The sequence below is a fragment of the Coenobita brevimanus genome, chromosome 65 (genome assembly GCF_032717465.1).
Source record: "Coenobita brevimanus isolate Jiangsu-jjx chromosome 65, ASM3271746v2, whole genome shotgun sequence".
Classification (NCBI taxonomy): Eukaryota; Metazoa; Arthropoda; class Malacostraca; order Decapoda; family Coenobitidae; genus Coenobita; species Coenobita brevimanus.
The window spans coordinates 41,410,336-41,427,293 of record NC_137018.1 but is presented as its reverse complement, the minus strand read 5'-3'; the positions used below and the strand labels follow the sequence as shown (position 1 = coordinate 41,427,293).

General features: G+C 40.6%; 1 protein-coding gene across 1 annotated transcript in view; it reads right to left on the bottom strand.

Moving 5' to 3' along the window:
* The window catches only part of LOC145404982 (uncharacterized), a 77,941-nt gene that overhangs the window by 14,534 nt on the left and 46,449 nt on the right, over positions 1–16,958 (bottom strand). Inside the window, exon 5 of the mRNA XM_080276485.1 lies at positions 1,662–1,836. Within this exon, the coding sequence (XP_080132611.1) occupies positions 1,662–1,836 (175 nt within the window). The remainder of the gene's footprint in view (positions 1–1,661; positions 1,837–16,958) is intronic.

Genomic DNA, 16,958 nt, shown 5'->3' with positions numbered 1-16,958 from the left:
AGCAAAATATATCGTTAAGGATGAGACGTTATGAAATTTCCAATGCAGCTTAACATACGAGTCACAGATCGATATATGAGGAAATGGTAAAAATGTGAAAATTGGAAAACATTAAAAGGAGAATTTTGTGAAAATTGGACAAAGAATATGAGATACTGAAAACGGGATAATTGGGTGGAGATACTGAAAACGGGATAGGATGAAAAGAGAGAGAGAGAGAGAGAGAGAGAGAGAGAGAGAGAGAGAGAGAGAGAGTGGACAAAAAATGGGAATGCCAATCGTGAAAAGAAGAAATTAGTGATTAAAGTACACTGAAAAGAGGAAAACGGTGAATGGGAAACAAAGAACGATAGTCGGCAAAATAAAATAATTTGTGATAATGGATAAGCCGGGGAAACGAGGGGGGGGTTGAAATTATTGTTGAAAAGGGGACAACATGACAGAATTGTAATATACTTAATGAAGAGGAAACCAGCAAAAATATGGAAATTAACAATGTAAAAATAAAGATTATACTGACAAAAAAAAAGCTACAAAAGGGAAACAGCGACAAAATGGAAATACAAAGCAAAAAGATAAAAATTAGTAAAATATGAAAAATGGAAAAGAAATGAGAGAATAATCAGCGACAACAGGAAAATACAGCTATAATAGGCAAAGAATGGGGATATCACTGAAATGGAAAAATAATTACTGGCAAGAGGAAATGGGACGAAGAAATTGAGAAATAATTAGTGATAAGGGGAAAATAGAGACAAAAAGTTACTACGCATTTTTTTTTTTTTCGACTCTGGGGTCAAACTTATGTTCGACGTGTCACAAACCATCACGTCACCACAATGACGCAAACAGCGTTTTTTTTTTTTTTTTTTATGACGTATTGGGCTCGCTTACCATCTACTCACCTCTAGTGCAATCATGAAGCGACTCTAAAGTCTAAACTGTCAAGCCAAACGGTTTCGTGTAATCCATGAAACCATTTACTAGTTGTGAGGTAATCATATCAACTAAATGACGCCTTGTGGTCTAATGAGTTAATGAGCTCTAACAGGATGGGACCTCTATACATCCGAGGAATGGTTCACTGGTTGGGGATTACTGCTCGCTTAATGCCACTCAGGGAAGGGGCAAACTGGTCACCCTCTCCTTCAATGCTGGGCCTGAGTAGCCTTGTCTCGGGCCTCTACGTTCCTGATGGGGCAAAAAGGAATTGGACGATGAATGGATAGCATTTTATGACATGCCGGTGGGTCTTGTGGAAGGAAAATAAAATACGTTAGCAAGAATAGTATGAAAGAGTCGTTAGGCCGCGAAGAGGTTAACCATAATCATCTAAAGAAGACGACGCTCCATGGAAATTACTGCAGATATCCTGGAATGCAGTGTGCAGGTCCTGGGAACGGGGGCCGGAAACTTTGGGGGGCCTAGGTTGCATTTATTTATTCACGCATTTATCCTGACTCGTACAGCTTCTTAACATTTCACAACCCACGGAGGTAACCGTACTGAAGGGAACGTTAAATACTACTACTTCCTCTTCTACTACTACTTCTGCCACCTAGTCAAGAGGCCCTAGAATCCAGTGAGCTAGTCCTGATACCTACCGAAATAAAGTTACTGGAAAATAAAATTCCGTTGACTAGGAGTTCAACCATAATCACCTAAAGATGACGACGGTGCTCCCTGGATGTTATTGGCAATGTCCTGGAATGGCGCGAGGGGTTCCTGGAATCCTGGTGGCCTGTGTCTGATGCCAGGGGCTGGGAGAACATATTGGCGAGCCTCTTCTTGCGGCAGGGCTATGTTGTCCTCCTCTATCACCACCTCACAAAACACCTGCAGTTCGGTATCAACACATTAACACTCAGGCTTATATCACTTCATGAACATACATAGGTTTCTATGACTGGTACCAACACATGAACACACTCAGGCACCTATAACACACTCTAAAGCTCTACTGAAGTCCTGTATCATCTTTTCACACAACATCTGTAATACGGTGCTATATAAACAGCCTACCCAGAGTAGGACAAGCCACTCCTACAATAAATACAATCGTCTGCCTGCTGGTATAGTTCATTCACTGTAAGTAGAGGTTTTCTTCCTTTTGTAGCTTATTTCATGTGGTTCAGTGGCAGAAAAAGACAATGCTAAAGCTCTACATAGTTCCCATAGCACTGCTTCGTGACTAGCATCATATTCTAGGGTTAATCTCTTGTTACAGCACAGGATTCAAGATGGGGATACAGTATATAAATTTTAGGCGCAGTTAAAATGAATTTAGTCACAGTAATGCAACCTAAAATTTCTGGCGCGACAGCAGTGTGTTAACACTCTCTGGGGATCTTACCGTCCTCTAACACACCTCACACACAAACACTTAGGCTCCTATAAAACTCAATAAATGTAAGCCACGTCTAACGTTAGATGGAACAGAAAACGAAAGTTGTCCTGAACATGAGGATTAGTGGTTTGTCCTCCACCACTATAATTATATATTCGTATAACACACACAACTACTGTAATACCATTCATCGTCATCTTAACGTTATGAAATTTTTATTATGGATATGTTTAGTTATCAAAAGCTTCAAACATCACTTCCCAAGGTAAATGATGTTACTACGAATGTCTGTCGTCACTGGCTTCCAGTATCAGCTATTTAAGGAAGTTGATGGTCTTTTTATCTGATGGGAATCCCTTTAGGTATTTAGCTTTGGTTACTACTGATTTTATCTGGCTGACAGAAGTCATGCCCTCTGTCGGGTTGGCAGCTATCTTAATTAACATTTTTCCCCCCGGCAGCGATAAGTTATCCTGACGATTCTAAAGTCGAATGCAGGCAGCCTAAGTGAAGTGCAAAGTTCGTAGCTGTTTATCAACATATGGGTTAATACTGGTGGTTTTCAAAACTCATGTTGCTCAGGGTTTCCCTGAGCCAAAGAAGATCGTTTGGTGACAGAGTAAAACTAAGAGTTTGTGGTCACACCCAAAGGGCTAACGGGCAAAATAACCTTAGAGATTAATTTTGGCAATACCCTAGCAATATTATCCAACCTTCCCGCTTATATTTGTTTCCCCTTCACACATTCTCTCACTATCTTCTTAACCCTTTCCATTCATCTTACCATCCTTACACCCAACTCCTGTTCCTCTCCTCCAACTGTATACTACTTTCACACCTTCAGATAACAGAGTAAAATTAGCTCTTTCTTATATCTGTGCTCTTTATGTACACTTGATTCACATCACATTATAACCGATATCAAGAAATCTTACGAAAACTTAAGCGTAGACTGACACCAATATGTTAACTTTGCTAGTCCTAGTGCGTATTTTCTGAAGTTACTCATAATACCTAACCAACTCGATGCGTTTTCACTTCCATTCAACTTCAGAAAACGTTCAGTTATGATAGACTACACTCTTCACAAGACACTGGAACTATAATGTTAACAATCGTCCACGAACATACTTTGCATTTTCTACTCACATCCACTAGACAATGACATTCATCCAGGGAGAACTTCCTGCTTGCGAAGAGGCTTTGAAAGACATCTAACCCATCCAGTCAGAAAAGCCTCTCCCTATTTTTTCCTTCTGTGACAAAGATTAATAAGGAAAATACGTCATCTGAGGTGAGATTAAAATTGTTGTTGCAGGTCAGTATAACAATTGCTATCTTAACCATCAATCCTGGCACAAACTGAGGCAAACTGCACACCAAAACTTTCAGACAGGAAGCACAATATCTTACACCGTTGTTCTGCGGTCGTGAATAAATTCTCTCATATATATATATATATATATATATATATATATATATATATATATAGATATATATATATATATATATATATAAAATTATCATCTCATCAGCCGTTTGAGTGTCCACTGCAGGACCGGCCTATCCCGACCGGAGTGGAGACAATACAATCAATGTATGTCTACCTTTACTCATTTTTTTTTTTTTTTTAATCAAGGCGAAGATGCACTTGACAGGTTGGTGATGATTGGCTGAATGCAACATTACTTCATACTCTCTTTATTCGCTAGCATTATTAATTGACAACATATATCTGAGGGGAAAATTTGAGTTAGTAAATGTTATTCGGCTATGTTGCATTCAGCCAGTCATCATCAACCTGTCAAGTGCATCTTCATCTCAATTAAAAAAAAAAAATGAGTGTAGCTTAGGCTGTTTGGTAGAGATTGTATGTTGGGTGAGTAGTGCTTGTAAGTGTAATTGTAGTGTTGGAGTAGCTTTGGATGTGTGTAGTCAGTCAACCAAGTGTAATCGGCCCGCGCAAGCCGACTGGGTGCAGGCATACTTTATATACTGTATAGTGTGCGACACTGGTTCAACCACAGCACCCCTTGTGTCCGCCAAAGTAGTACGTGGCCAGAAGAACGCTCCCAAAGTTTATTACACTGGCGGGACGCGAACCCTCGTCCTTCCCTGTGCGAAAACGCACACTTTACCATATATATATATATATATATATATATATATATATATATATATATATATATATATATATATATATATATATATTATTGGCGGCATGAACCACTAGATCCAGGATCGACGAGTTACTGACATGCTGTAATAATGGACATTTTCTTGCACCTGCTTTCTCACGAACAAAATTTTGCAGAAATATAAAAAAGTCTCATTATTCCGACAACGGCTAAGTTGGCGCTGGTGACTTATCCTTATGTAATCACCGGTAAGAATTTCGAGTCCAAGAAATGCTCTGTCGTCATAATCTAGTTCCAGTTCGGATCCCATCATATCAATGATATCCTTCCAAACCGAGTAATTTAATGTCTTCACTATGAGAGGTCAATCCTTATCTGAAAGAAATAGTCGAGCGGCAGAAATAAAAATATACAATGACGTCTAAGTAATGTACGTTGGAGAGGTTAGTGATGATTTTTTGCTTTCTTTCAGCCTGAGGTGGCCTCCCCCCTCCCTTGAACAAAACAATAAAGACTGGCAATACCATGGATTAGATAATGGATGGATGGATAAATAGATACCGCTAGACGATTCTGTTAAAACTGGCAGCGAAAAGAGCTAATGTGTGTGTCTAGGAGGGCTCGGCGGAGGAAGAAAGGGAAGGGAAACGTGCTGGCGTGCAGGCCAATACGCCACTGGACCACAGTGACAACAAATTAATTATTTTACCCAAGAAACAACCTATAATAGTGAAGGGGCTAAACAAAGATGTATGTAACTCTTCCCATTCGAAATATGCCTCCTGAACTGAATAAAACTACCTGAAGACAGTACGAATATACAGCAAGTATCGCCATGCATTTCACTTGCGGGATTAATCTAGTCACTATAATGGTGCCTTATTAGGTCACTGAACAGTCTCATTATTCCCATATGATTTTATGTAGCTAGAAAATGGTCGGTCGGGTCAGGTTAAACCCATTTCCACTAATTCTTAGATTAACTGTGCTTCCTGCTGGTTTGTACAAATGATCTCTGGGCATTTCTTTCGACCGATAAGAGGTCACGGGGATTTCTCAGATGAATTAATCATTAAGCGATAGCAACAACAATATATTATGTAAGTGACAACTGTGTGTGTGTGTGTGTGTGTGTGTGTGTGTGTGTGTGTGTGTGTGTGTGTGTGTGTGTGTGTGTGTGTGCTGATGTTTGAAAATGCTGTCTTACGTGCGTAACTGAAATATGATACAGCAGAAAATCGATGCTACAAATAATTCCTAATGAACTCAGACTGAACAATGATAACCAAATGTTACGACCCCCACGCCAAAATTATCATCATTTTCCCAATCCTAAAAGATGCAGTTAGGTAGGATCGCAAATAAAGGGAGAAAGCGTTTAACTTCCGGTGTATTTTTTTTTTTTACCCTTTGTTTGAGGATAACGGTGGATGAAAGTGCATTCCGAAAATATTGCACGTGTGTGTGTGTGTGTGTGTGTGTGTGTCCGAAATTATCGCTGACTATACCTGCATCATGTACTGTAGTCACTATTTTCATCTGATGGAACAGGGCCACTCCCAGAACTAAATACCAAGTCTCCGTTGCATATAAGTAGATGAGAGCTAAAGGGAAGGAATGAGCCTTCTTGGTTACCGGTCGAATCGACCCTCCAATATGACTAAAACTGGTCACCAACTGAGCTAAAAGGGGTTTGGGATTATTGTCAAATTAGACCACGGCACAGAAGACCGATTCTACGAAATACCTATACCCATCGAACTGAGAAAATGCAATTACTGGATGATATTACGTATATAAAAAAAGTGAACAAAGAATTACCGGTATTATGTATTCTTTTGTCTGAAGTTGCTTTGTTTGAAGACAATTCCATCAGTACGATGACGTCTTTTCTAAGTGAACCTCCACACCACAGCCGGAACCAGACTTATTCTGACACAAATTGTCTGATTTTGTACGTTCGGAGTAACGTTGCAATAAGAACACCTCGTTTCACTGGGTCACATTCTTATCATTATGCTTCTCACTATTCATGTCTAACAGTGAAAATGTATTGACCAGAACACAGCTAAATGAAAAGAATTGTTTGTAATCCACTTTTAATTCCGACCATAACGATCGGACAATTTTCGTCAGATTATCCAATGCCGACACTGGCGTGGCGTCGCCCTCAGTTTTTTCGCACTACTACTAGATTATTTTAGTCAGCTGCGGAGAGCCACCTTGTACTGATGGGATTAATGAAGGCCGTATCTAACCCCTCCAATATAATAAATCTATCCGGAAACGAAAACCATCCAGAGACAGCACGAACACAAGAATATGTCGTCCATGGGCTGAAGGGTGAGAAAAATAATCTTTATCCCCCGAGTGTGAGGTTCTTCCAAAATAAAATCGTCTTACAGGAGCCAGAAAAAAAACAGAAAAAATAAAAACAAAAGGTATCGGTTACACTTTCAGTTCAGTAACTAGTTTTATTTTCTCCTTATCCTCAGATAATTTTATTCAGCTTAGGAGCTATCTCTGGTTTTGAATGAGTTAGGAAACAAAACCCCATTAGCCCATTCAACATTTTTAATTCTTTTTAGGCATTCTCTCTCTCTCTCTCTCTCTCTCTCTCTCTCTCTCTCTCTCTCTCTCTCTCTCTGAATGATGCACTATAAATAGATCGAGCAAACCCTCAATACACAATGAACCGAAGATATTACACTAACAGGCACATCGTAAATACAGGAAAATAATGAACCGGAAGGATAAGGGCGTGAATAGAGAGAGAGAGAGAAGCGGAAGCCTGACACAGTTCCCGCTCATTTGCCTGACAAGTGGACTTACCGTCTCAGCTCCTTCACTGCGAGGACGCTTTCATTCTTGCTGACCTCAGACGATTTTATTCCGACCTAGCTTAAACCCCATCAGTGCTAGGACGTGTTTTTTTTCGTTCTAACTCCAGAAATTTTACACAGATGTAGTCTAAATCCCTCCAGTGCAAACACCTGCCATTGTATTCTTCCCACCCCAGACGTTGTAGGCCGACCTAACTTAAACCCCTTCACTGCTAAGACGTGCTGTTATTATTATTCTTCCTACCTCCGGACGCTATTACTCAATCCTCCTGCTTAAACCCCTACAATTACGAGGACGCGCTGTTGTTTTATCCCCCCCTCCCTCCCTGATGATTTTATTCACCTTCCAATACCTTACAAAAAAAAAAAAACTCCTTCAATCCATACAATATCAGGGCGTCACATATTCTTCCTACCCCTAGACTATTAAACCACCCAATTTGTTGACGCATTTTTCACTTCATTCTTAGTACTTATATACAGGGGAAAATATTCATCTTAAGGGAGAGCTTTTGTGCTGATGAATGATTTAAAAATATACCACACCCGCCAGGAATAAAAAAATTCTCACAAGTTTGCATAAATTTGTCTGAGGAATGGAAAACTGAAATGAAAACTGCGTTACCGGACTGAAGGTGCTAAATATAGAGTTCAAGACTCTTCGGTAACTGACAGGGTTCCATAATGTTCCCCTTAACTTTTTCAAGTAAATAAATTAATTAATTAATTAATAAAAAGGGAGCTCGTATTTCATGTTCTGTTTTTGTTAAACCATACGACACTATACTTCTTACGAAACCTTTCATACTGAAGGGGCTTCAAACTATCTCCATTGCCACTGAGGTTCCTATGACTTGCTCTCAGTTAAATAAAAATGTTTGGTATCAGCCGCAATGGTATACTAGTGCTGTTCCGATTATGAGAGGGGTAATGGTCACAATTTTATCACTCAGGCTCCTATGACTCACTCTCAGCTGAATATAATCGTCTGGCCTTAGGCTGGAAGAGAATGCTAGAGCTGTCCTAATCATAAGTGAAAATTCTTTCAATATAATGAGAGGGATAGTTATTTCTATTTTCTTACTCCCTCCAGATGATTCTTTTCAGCTTGCAGAAACATCACCTGCACTAAAAGGGTTAGGAGCACTCACTTTACCCCCCCCCCATTTCAGTAGATATTCTGACTACAAAACTCTCTCTCTCTCTATCTATCTCTCGTAACACACACATATACCTCCCTCTTCCCAATTCTTCCTTCAACACTCTGGCTGCCTGGATGGAACTTTGGTGTTTTATTTAGAATGCAACCAAACGAACCTATACCGCCGAGGTGCATTATGGTAGCTGAAGGGCTCAAAACTATCTTGATTACTACTTTGATTGGTATGGATTCACGTCGCCATTTCATTCAGACCTACATCGAATGATTATACATACTGAGGGAAATGTGAAAGTTTGAGTGTTAAGCTTCGGGGAGACGTCTCTTAGTGAAGGGGATCAGGGAGTCTGGCACTAACAAAGACTAAAGTTCCCGCGGGAAAAGTCAAATTTCAACCCATGGTTATTATCTTTTCATATGATGACACTGTAACCCCCCTAAACTAAAATATGGATTATTTGTATGTACACCTTCAAGTTTTCCCACGCTCATACGATTTTATTCATATCTGGCCATATGGCAGACCTTTCACGATGAAGGAAATATACTTTACTGCCTGATTCATCCCTAGAAGTCGCTCCTAAGATGAATAAAACTGTCCGGAAATGCCATAATTTACTAGAAAAAAAAAAAATCACAGTACTGAACGAGATAGATTATTACGGTGTAAATCTAAATATGGTGTATGTATGAACCGTGTGTATATATATATATATATATATATATATATATATATATATATATATATATATATATATATATATATATATAATAACATCTGAATGTTCATTAAAATATTCTGGAACGCATATTAACCACCTCATGTTCCCTTCACCTGTAGATTTTATTCCAGCTAATGTCGTACGAATTTATTCAGTTAATCATAAGAGCCTGAGTGTGTTGCAACTGATACCTCTAACACCTTTCCGATGTCATATCTCTAATTCTTGTCACATTACAACACGACGCTCAGTTCAACAAAATAATGATATTCGACTCGGGTATTCCAGTAATTAATCATTGCTTAATCCAACTCCTTGGGCTCGAAAAGGTCCCTCTAAGCTAAATAACATTGCTAGTAGATAGCATGAATAAAAAACACATCAACGGACTGAAAGACGGAATACTAGTATTTCATTAAACGCGACACTTATTGAACGGAAAGTGGGTCATAGGAGCCCGAGTATTACACTAGTACTGATAATATAAATTCTTGGAGGGAGGAGGGTTAAATACCTTAAAAGTATGACTAGGCATACATAACTAAGTGTATTGTGTGTGTGTGTGTGTGTGTGTGTGTGTGTGTGTGTGAGAGAGAGAGAGAGAGAGAGAGAGAGAGAGAGAGAGAGAGAGAGACAGCAGCACACAAGAGGGTAAACACAGCCCAGCTTCATAGGGATATCAGCTAAGTCGTGTCCATTAGTTCTGGGGGAGGCAGTGAACAAGCGGCTTACACGTTAATTATTAGAGAGAGAGAGAGAACTTGGAAACAGAGGACATAGGGTTAGACTAGACAATATAAATATTTAAAAGGAGAGAGAGAGAGAGAGAGAGAGAACTTGGAAACAAAGGACATAAGGTTAGACTAGACAATGTAAATATTTAAAAGGAGAGAGAGAGAGAGAGAGAGAGAGAGAGAGAGAGAGAGAGAGAGAGAACTTGGAAGCAAAGGACAAAGGGTTAGACTAGACAAAGTAAATATTTAAAAGAGAGAGAGAGAGAGAGAGAGAGAGAGAGAGTCACGGCATCCGGCACACTGACTTCCGCTACCTTATTAACTAGAAACACACTACCTCCCGTATGTCCAAACAGTTCCCTGAAGTCAGTGTTGTCGCCCACGTGTCTGTTTATGTCGATCACGTGTTACTTCGTCGGTCGCGTGTTACAGCTTATGTCGACCACGTGTTACTCTTCATGTTGATCACGTGTTAGTGTTATGTCGGCCGGCTGTTACAGTTGATGTCGACCATATTTTACTGTTTATGACGGTCGGGAGTTATCACATGTTGACCACGTGTTTTTGTTTACATCAGTCACGTGTTACTGTTAATATCGGTCGTGTTGCTGTTTATGTCGGCCACGCGTTATTGTGTTCGCCACATTCAATTGTCAATTTCACTCACGTCATTGTCCATATCGGCTGCGTGTTATGTTGAACATGTGCTTATGTCTTGTCATCCTATTTTGTCATGCAAGAATTACTATCTCATGGTCTTGCTCTCGCTTTTCACAAGTGTTATTGCATTCACCACGAGTTACGACGCAACACGTGTTCTCTCTCTTACCACGTGTTACTCCTGGCACATGTTCTGCCTCTAGTTTTTGTTACGGGCTCTTTCGCTAGTCTGCCACACGTAATCGCACGACTCGTAATCATCTTGTTTGTGTGTGTGTGTGTTAGTGTGTGTGTGTGTGTGTGTGTGTGTGTTAGTGTGTGTGTGTGTGTGTGTGTGTGTGTGTGTGTGTGTGTGTGTGTGTGTGTGTGTGTGTGTGTGTGTAATAATCAATCGTCATATAATTTTGGAGAAGAAATAAAATGAAGTCCTGTTTACTGAAGGTGTGGTAGGATGACGACTAACCTTTATTTCATAGTTTTCCGACAAATTATTTTCATCTTAAGCAAAAGGACTGATGTGGCCCACAGGGTTTGTCTACATCCAAGTGGTGGTTGGGGTTTATTTTCTCACATAATACGATTCACGGATAAGCAACGGGCCACTCTCTCCTTATATGTCAGGAATAAATATGTTAGGCCTGGGCCCCTACTCCTGATGGGGCAACAGAGGACTGGATGGTATACTGAAGCTACGTCCAGACTATTTCATCCAGATTAGGGGAGAACCTCTTGTAATAAAAACTTTTGTCACGATGTACGTCAGCTATACAAAATGGTTTTATGTTATTCTGAACAATGTACAGGCTATAGAAAGGACATATTACTAGCTCACTTAGGAGATTTCGCAACACTTCTTCCTTAGCAGTTTATTCTTCAAATTATACCTCAATATCATCAGGGAAGGTATGGATCCAAACTATATTGGTATTAACACGTGAGAAATAACGTAGAGAAGGATGTTATGGTCTAATATGTAAAATAAATCAGTAAGAAATAGGTGCTACGAATCCTCCTATGCCACGTATAATGAGGTCCTAAGAGGATTAACTTTCCATAAGACACCATAAAAACTAACCTTGCCATCACCTCATCATCTTATTCACCTCGAGATACTTTTTTTTTTTTTTAGAGATATCAGGAGCCTCCATTAACCCCTGTATGAAAGACTAAAATAATGTCGTGGGGCTGAATGGGTCAGTACTGTACTCCATGCCCTAGGGTTGGTGTGGGCGTCGTGACTGGCTTACAACTATACTTGGGTTGTCCTTACTGCTCTAGATTTTGACACGCTCTCTCTCTCTCTGACACGTTTTCTTCAGTCTACCACCTGCTGACTCTCTCTCTCTCTCTCTGACATGTTTTCTTCAGTCTGCCACCGGCTGATTCTCTCTCTCTCTCTCTCTCTCTCTCTCTCTCTCGACACGTTTTCTTGTTTGCCACCTGCTGATTCTCTCTCTCTCTCTCTCTCTCTCTCTCTCTCTCTCACGGGTTTTCTCCAGTCTGCCACCTGCCGAGAGACAGACAGACAGACAGACAGACAGACAGACAGAGGGGGGGGAGGAAAGGGGGAAGGGAAAATGGAAGATAAGGATGATAATGACTAAGACGAGAGGGAGAGAGCCAGAGAGGGATGAGTAGAGGGAAGGATGTAGGGAGAGAAATCAGGGAGGAAGGCAGATATGGGAGGTAAACTGCCACTGCGAAATAAACAAAAACATTCGCCAAAACCCCGTGACATCTGCCTAACGTAGACGACCAATAACTGTATTTACTTATTAGCCAAAGGATAGGCTACTTCAGGCATGGTGCCGTGCATCACAATTTGCGGACACCGTACCGGCATCTTAGTAATGTGTGATAAGTGCACTGTGATGAATAACGAATAATGAATGTGTGCTTTTGTTTTTGTGTGTGACGACAATGTGTAAAAAGTGATGAATAATAAATAATGTGTGTAGGTGTATGTAGGCGTATAGACAATAACACAAAAGGCAAGATACTGACCTGCAGAGCAACGTGCAGCAGAACCACCACCGTCACCACCAACATGACTTCTCCCTCACCACAACACACCACCTGCCGAAGAAAGTCCAACAGTGTACCCGCTGTCACATTTAGAATACTTCTCATAAAACAACAAATAACCAAAACAAATGAATTAATAATAATAATAAGAAGAAGAAGAAGAATACCACTGTTACTAATAATATATTATCAAAAATTATAGGAAAATGGGTTACTATAATTGTGATATAGTAGTGGTAGTAGCAGTTGTAATAATATCGGTGTCGTATGAGCAGTGACTTATGCTGGAAGTTACCGATCCCTTCTCTATTTACCCTAAATTAACCTAACCTAACCAAACCTAAACAAACCTTTCCCTAACCTAACCTAACCTGATCCTAGATCAACCTAACCTAAATAAACTAAACCAAACTAACCTTAATTCACGGAATGACTGATTCCACAGTCTGCCTGTAATATCCATATACCGTATATATTTATTTATATGTATCTATATATCGACCTATAGGAGCCTCTATGGTACACTGGGTCACAAAAGTATCGGTGCACAGGGGGTCCGATGCCCATCGAAAACATTCGAACAACTGCTGTACATTACCAACAACTCATTATGTATGAACAATGTCTGTTTATGTAAACACAACATTTGCAATATGTTTGGCGATATAGTTGGCGATATAATGACACCTCCCGACATCAGGGCTACAAGCGTATGGTAGGTCGGACATTGATATTTCAGTGACCTTCGTTCTGTTCCCAAATGTTTCACGTACATCATGCACCGATACTTTTGTGACCCATTGTACAGTGGTAAGGTGTGCGTTTTCGTACATTGGAGAACCAGGGTTCGCGCCCCGCCAGGGTAAGAAACTTTGGGAGTGTTCTCCCGGCCACTTACTGCCTTGATGGACATAAGCGGTGCTGTGGTTGAACCAGTGTCGCTTACTCTAAAGTATGCTTGCACCCACTCGGCTTGTGCGGGCCGATTACATTTGGCTCACAGACTACACACACATCCAAAGCCACTCCAATACTACACTCACAAGCACTTCTCATCCTACATACAATCTCTACCAGACAGCCTAGATACATTGGATGTATCGTCCCCAATTCGGTCGGGACAGGCTGGTCCCGCAGTGGACACTCAAACGGCTGATGATGATGATGATATGTCGACCTATAGTTACCTACAGGTCGATGAGACATCCAGCTATCTTCCTGACACATGCATTTCATAAAATGTTGATAAATGGCACAATGCATGAGATAACATTAGTATACTTTTAGAACAGCAGCCAAAAGGGCACTCGGCGCATGCGCATTGAGCGGAACGGTAACTTCCGGCATAAGTCATTCCGTGCCTAGGACACCAGAAGTATTTGCAGCAATAGCAGAACTTTAAGTATAGTAAAGCGAAGCGTTGTACATATATGCTTGTCTTCATAAGGTGTACGAGGTCTGTTCAGAAAGTATCCGACCCTAGGCTCTAAACAATAGCTAACCTGTCGGCCTAGGACACTAATCCCCCTCAAAGTAGGTCCCATGACTTGACACAGTCACCCCAACGTTCTTTCAACTGTCTGAAACATTTTTCAAAGTCGGTTTTCGGTATCTCCAGCAGGTGCTTCGTCGCATTTGTCATGAACTCTTCCCTCTGATGAACGTTGCTCAGTACATGCTGGAATGTGCAAATCGGGATCCAGACTTTCTGAACACCATTATCACTAGAGATGAGACGTGGGCGTCCGGGTACAACCCAGAAACCAAAGCACAGTCGTCCATGTGGAAGTATGTAGAGTCGCCTCGAGAGAAAGAGAGAGAGAGAGAGAGAGAGAAAGGTCCGCAGCAAGGTGAAATGCAATCGCACGATGATTTTACCACGACAACGACCCTGCCCATTCTTCTCAACTGATTCAGACATATTTGGCCAAGCACAGACATGGCTCCGTGCAATTTTTGGTTATTTTTCAAGCTCAAAACTCCGCTGAAGGGTTCCCGAATTGAGACCTGAGGAGAGATCATGAGGAACGCAACGAAGCACCTGCAGAAGATACCGAAAACCGACTTTCAAAAATGTTTCAGGTAGTAGAGGCAATGCTGGGCTACGTGTGTGAAGTCAAGTGGGGCCTACTTTGAGGGGAAGTAGTGTCCTAGCTCAACAGGTTAGCTATTTATTTTTTTTAGCAGCCTAATGTCGGATACTTTCTGATCAGACTTCGTACACTTAGCTATCGGCGTTCCTTCCTGTTTAATATCTAAATATCAATATGTACAAGTTCTACATTTACTACTGATACTATGTTTATAATAATAATAATTATTATTATTATATTATTATTATTATTACCGCATACTGAACATAATGTCTGGTGGGAGGTGTAGCCTGTTCACTGGACATTACTCCAAAAATTATTCTAATAACCTGCTACCACTAGTGGAAAATATACAAGAGCTCTAGAAAGTATGAAATAATAGTAATCTATCTATCTATCTATTGCCAGACGCCTCAATCCCGTTTGGGGTGGCCACAAACAAATCGCCTCCAAGTCGCCCTGTCCCCCGCCATTTCACTGCCCTGCTCCCAACTCACACCCCCCTCTCTCATACACCTCTCCACCCCATCCCTCCATCTCATCCTCGGCCTCCCCCTCCCTCTTCCCCCCTCCACCTCACTCACATACACTCTCTTCGTCAGTCTTTCACCCTCCATCCTCTCCACATGGCCAAACCACCTCAGTGTGTTCCTCATAACGCTTCCAATCACATCCACATCCACACCACAACGCTCCTTTATATCCTCATTCGTCAGCCTGTCTCTCCATGTGACTCCATAGGCTCCTCTTAAATAACTCATTTCCACTGCTCTCACTCTTGACTTGTGTCCTTCCAAGGCGTCTGGCAATGATACCATAATAAGTAATAAAACATAGTATAGCCAGTAACTAACATTAACAATAATGCTACTAATCTCTTCCCACTGTAAATATTCAAGCAGTCTAACAACTTAACTAAGGTATAATTATAAAAAAAATTCTTGTGGTTGCTTGGAACAAGAACGTGGACAAAACTAAGATTTCTTTTTCCAAAATGCTAGTAGTAGACAGCACCTTTTATCTGATCACAAGAAAACTCAACTAAAAAATGCACGAATCAAAATTATTTTACCTTATAACTACCCAACTTAAGCCAATATCGGTAATCACAGCAATATAATGGAAAGTACCGCCGTGTTCAGTATGCAAAAAATGTTATACGTTATATCAATATATTCAGATTATCATATTAACTGCTCATTATACTGCATAATAACTGCTCATTCTAATGCACGCTGCTTTCAGCTTCATGATTCACTCCGTATGCTCCACTGCACGCAATAAAAGTTCTTGTGTCCTCGGTTATGGTGAACTGCTCAGTTTACTCCAATGTATGTCAATAAACGAGGACTCATTCACAAGCAGAACATGTTAATTACCACCTATTAGTGTTACTGGGTGAGGCTCCATCCACCACCACCACCAGGTCCGACTTTCTCCTGGCCCTACATATGGCAACACTGGTGAAAGTCGGATCGGATTGCCAGATGTCATCCCGGCGTAATATTTCTTCCATCGTCCGTCGGAATACTGCCGTATTATAATCTCTAGCAGGTGTGCCATTATGGTTTTTGTGGACTTTTGCTAAGGTCAAATACATTCAATTATGAAGTCAGCGAGATTTTTAAGCACAACTGAACGATATGAGCAAGGGTAACACTTCCGTTCGGTAGGGTGGACACAAAATCCCCATTTTCTGCTCGGTTCTTCCCTTTTACTTTGTGTCCCACGTGTTTCCTCTGATAATGACGAGCTTCCTATGGTGGTGAATGTTGCTGGAAATCATTGTTTTCCTGCGCCGGAGGAGTCAATTTCTTGTTCCTGCTTCAGTCATTATGCTGCCAACATTTTTTCCCTCTAACTTTCATCTCCCCCCCCCCAAAAAAAAAAGGAGGCTGTATTTTCACTCCTCTGGTTTAGTGACGGGGGAAAAAAAAAAAATCTAAAACAAGCAGAAACCGATAGTCGTCAAACATTTGTGCAAAATACATATGCATAAAGAGAAAGTTTCTGTTCATAGACACCATTGTGTAGTATAGCCTATTCCATAAAGCCAACATGCAAGGTAATGATCTCTAAGAAAAAAATACAGTACAAAACGAAAGACAATGCATACAAACTGTAAACCTATACAATTAATGAATGCAAAATTAGCCTACGGAAAAAACATCATACAGTGTAACTTTGATTCAGTTACTAACAACTCATACAATGTCGATAAAAATACTGGGTTTATC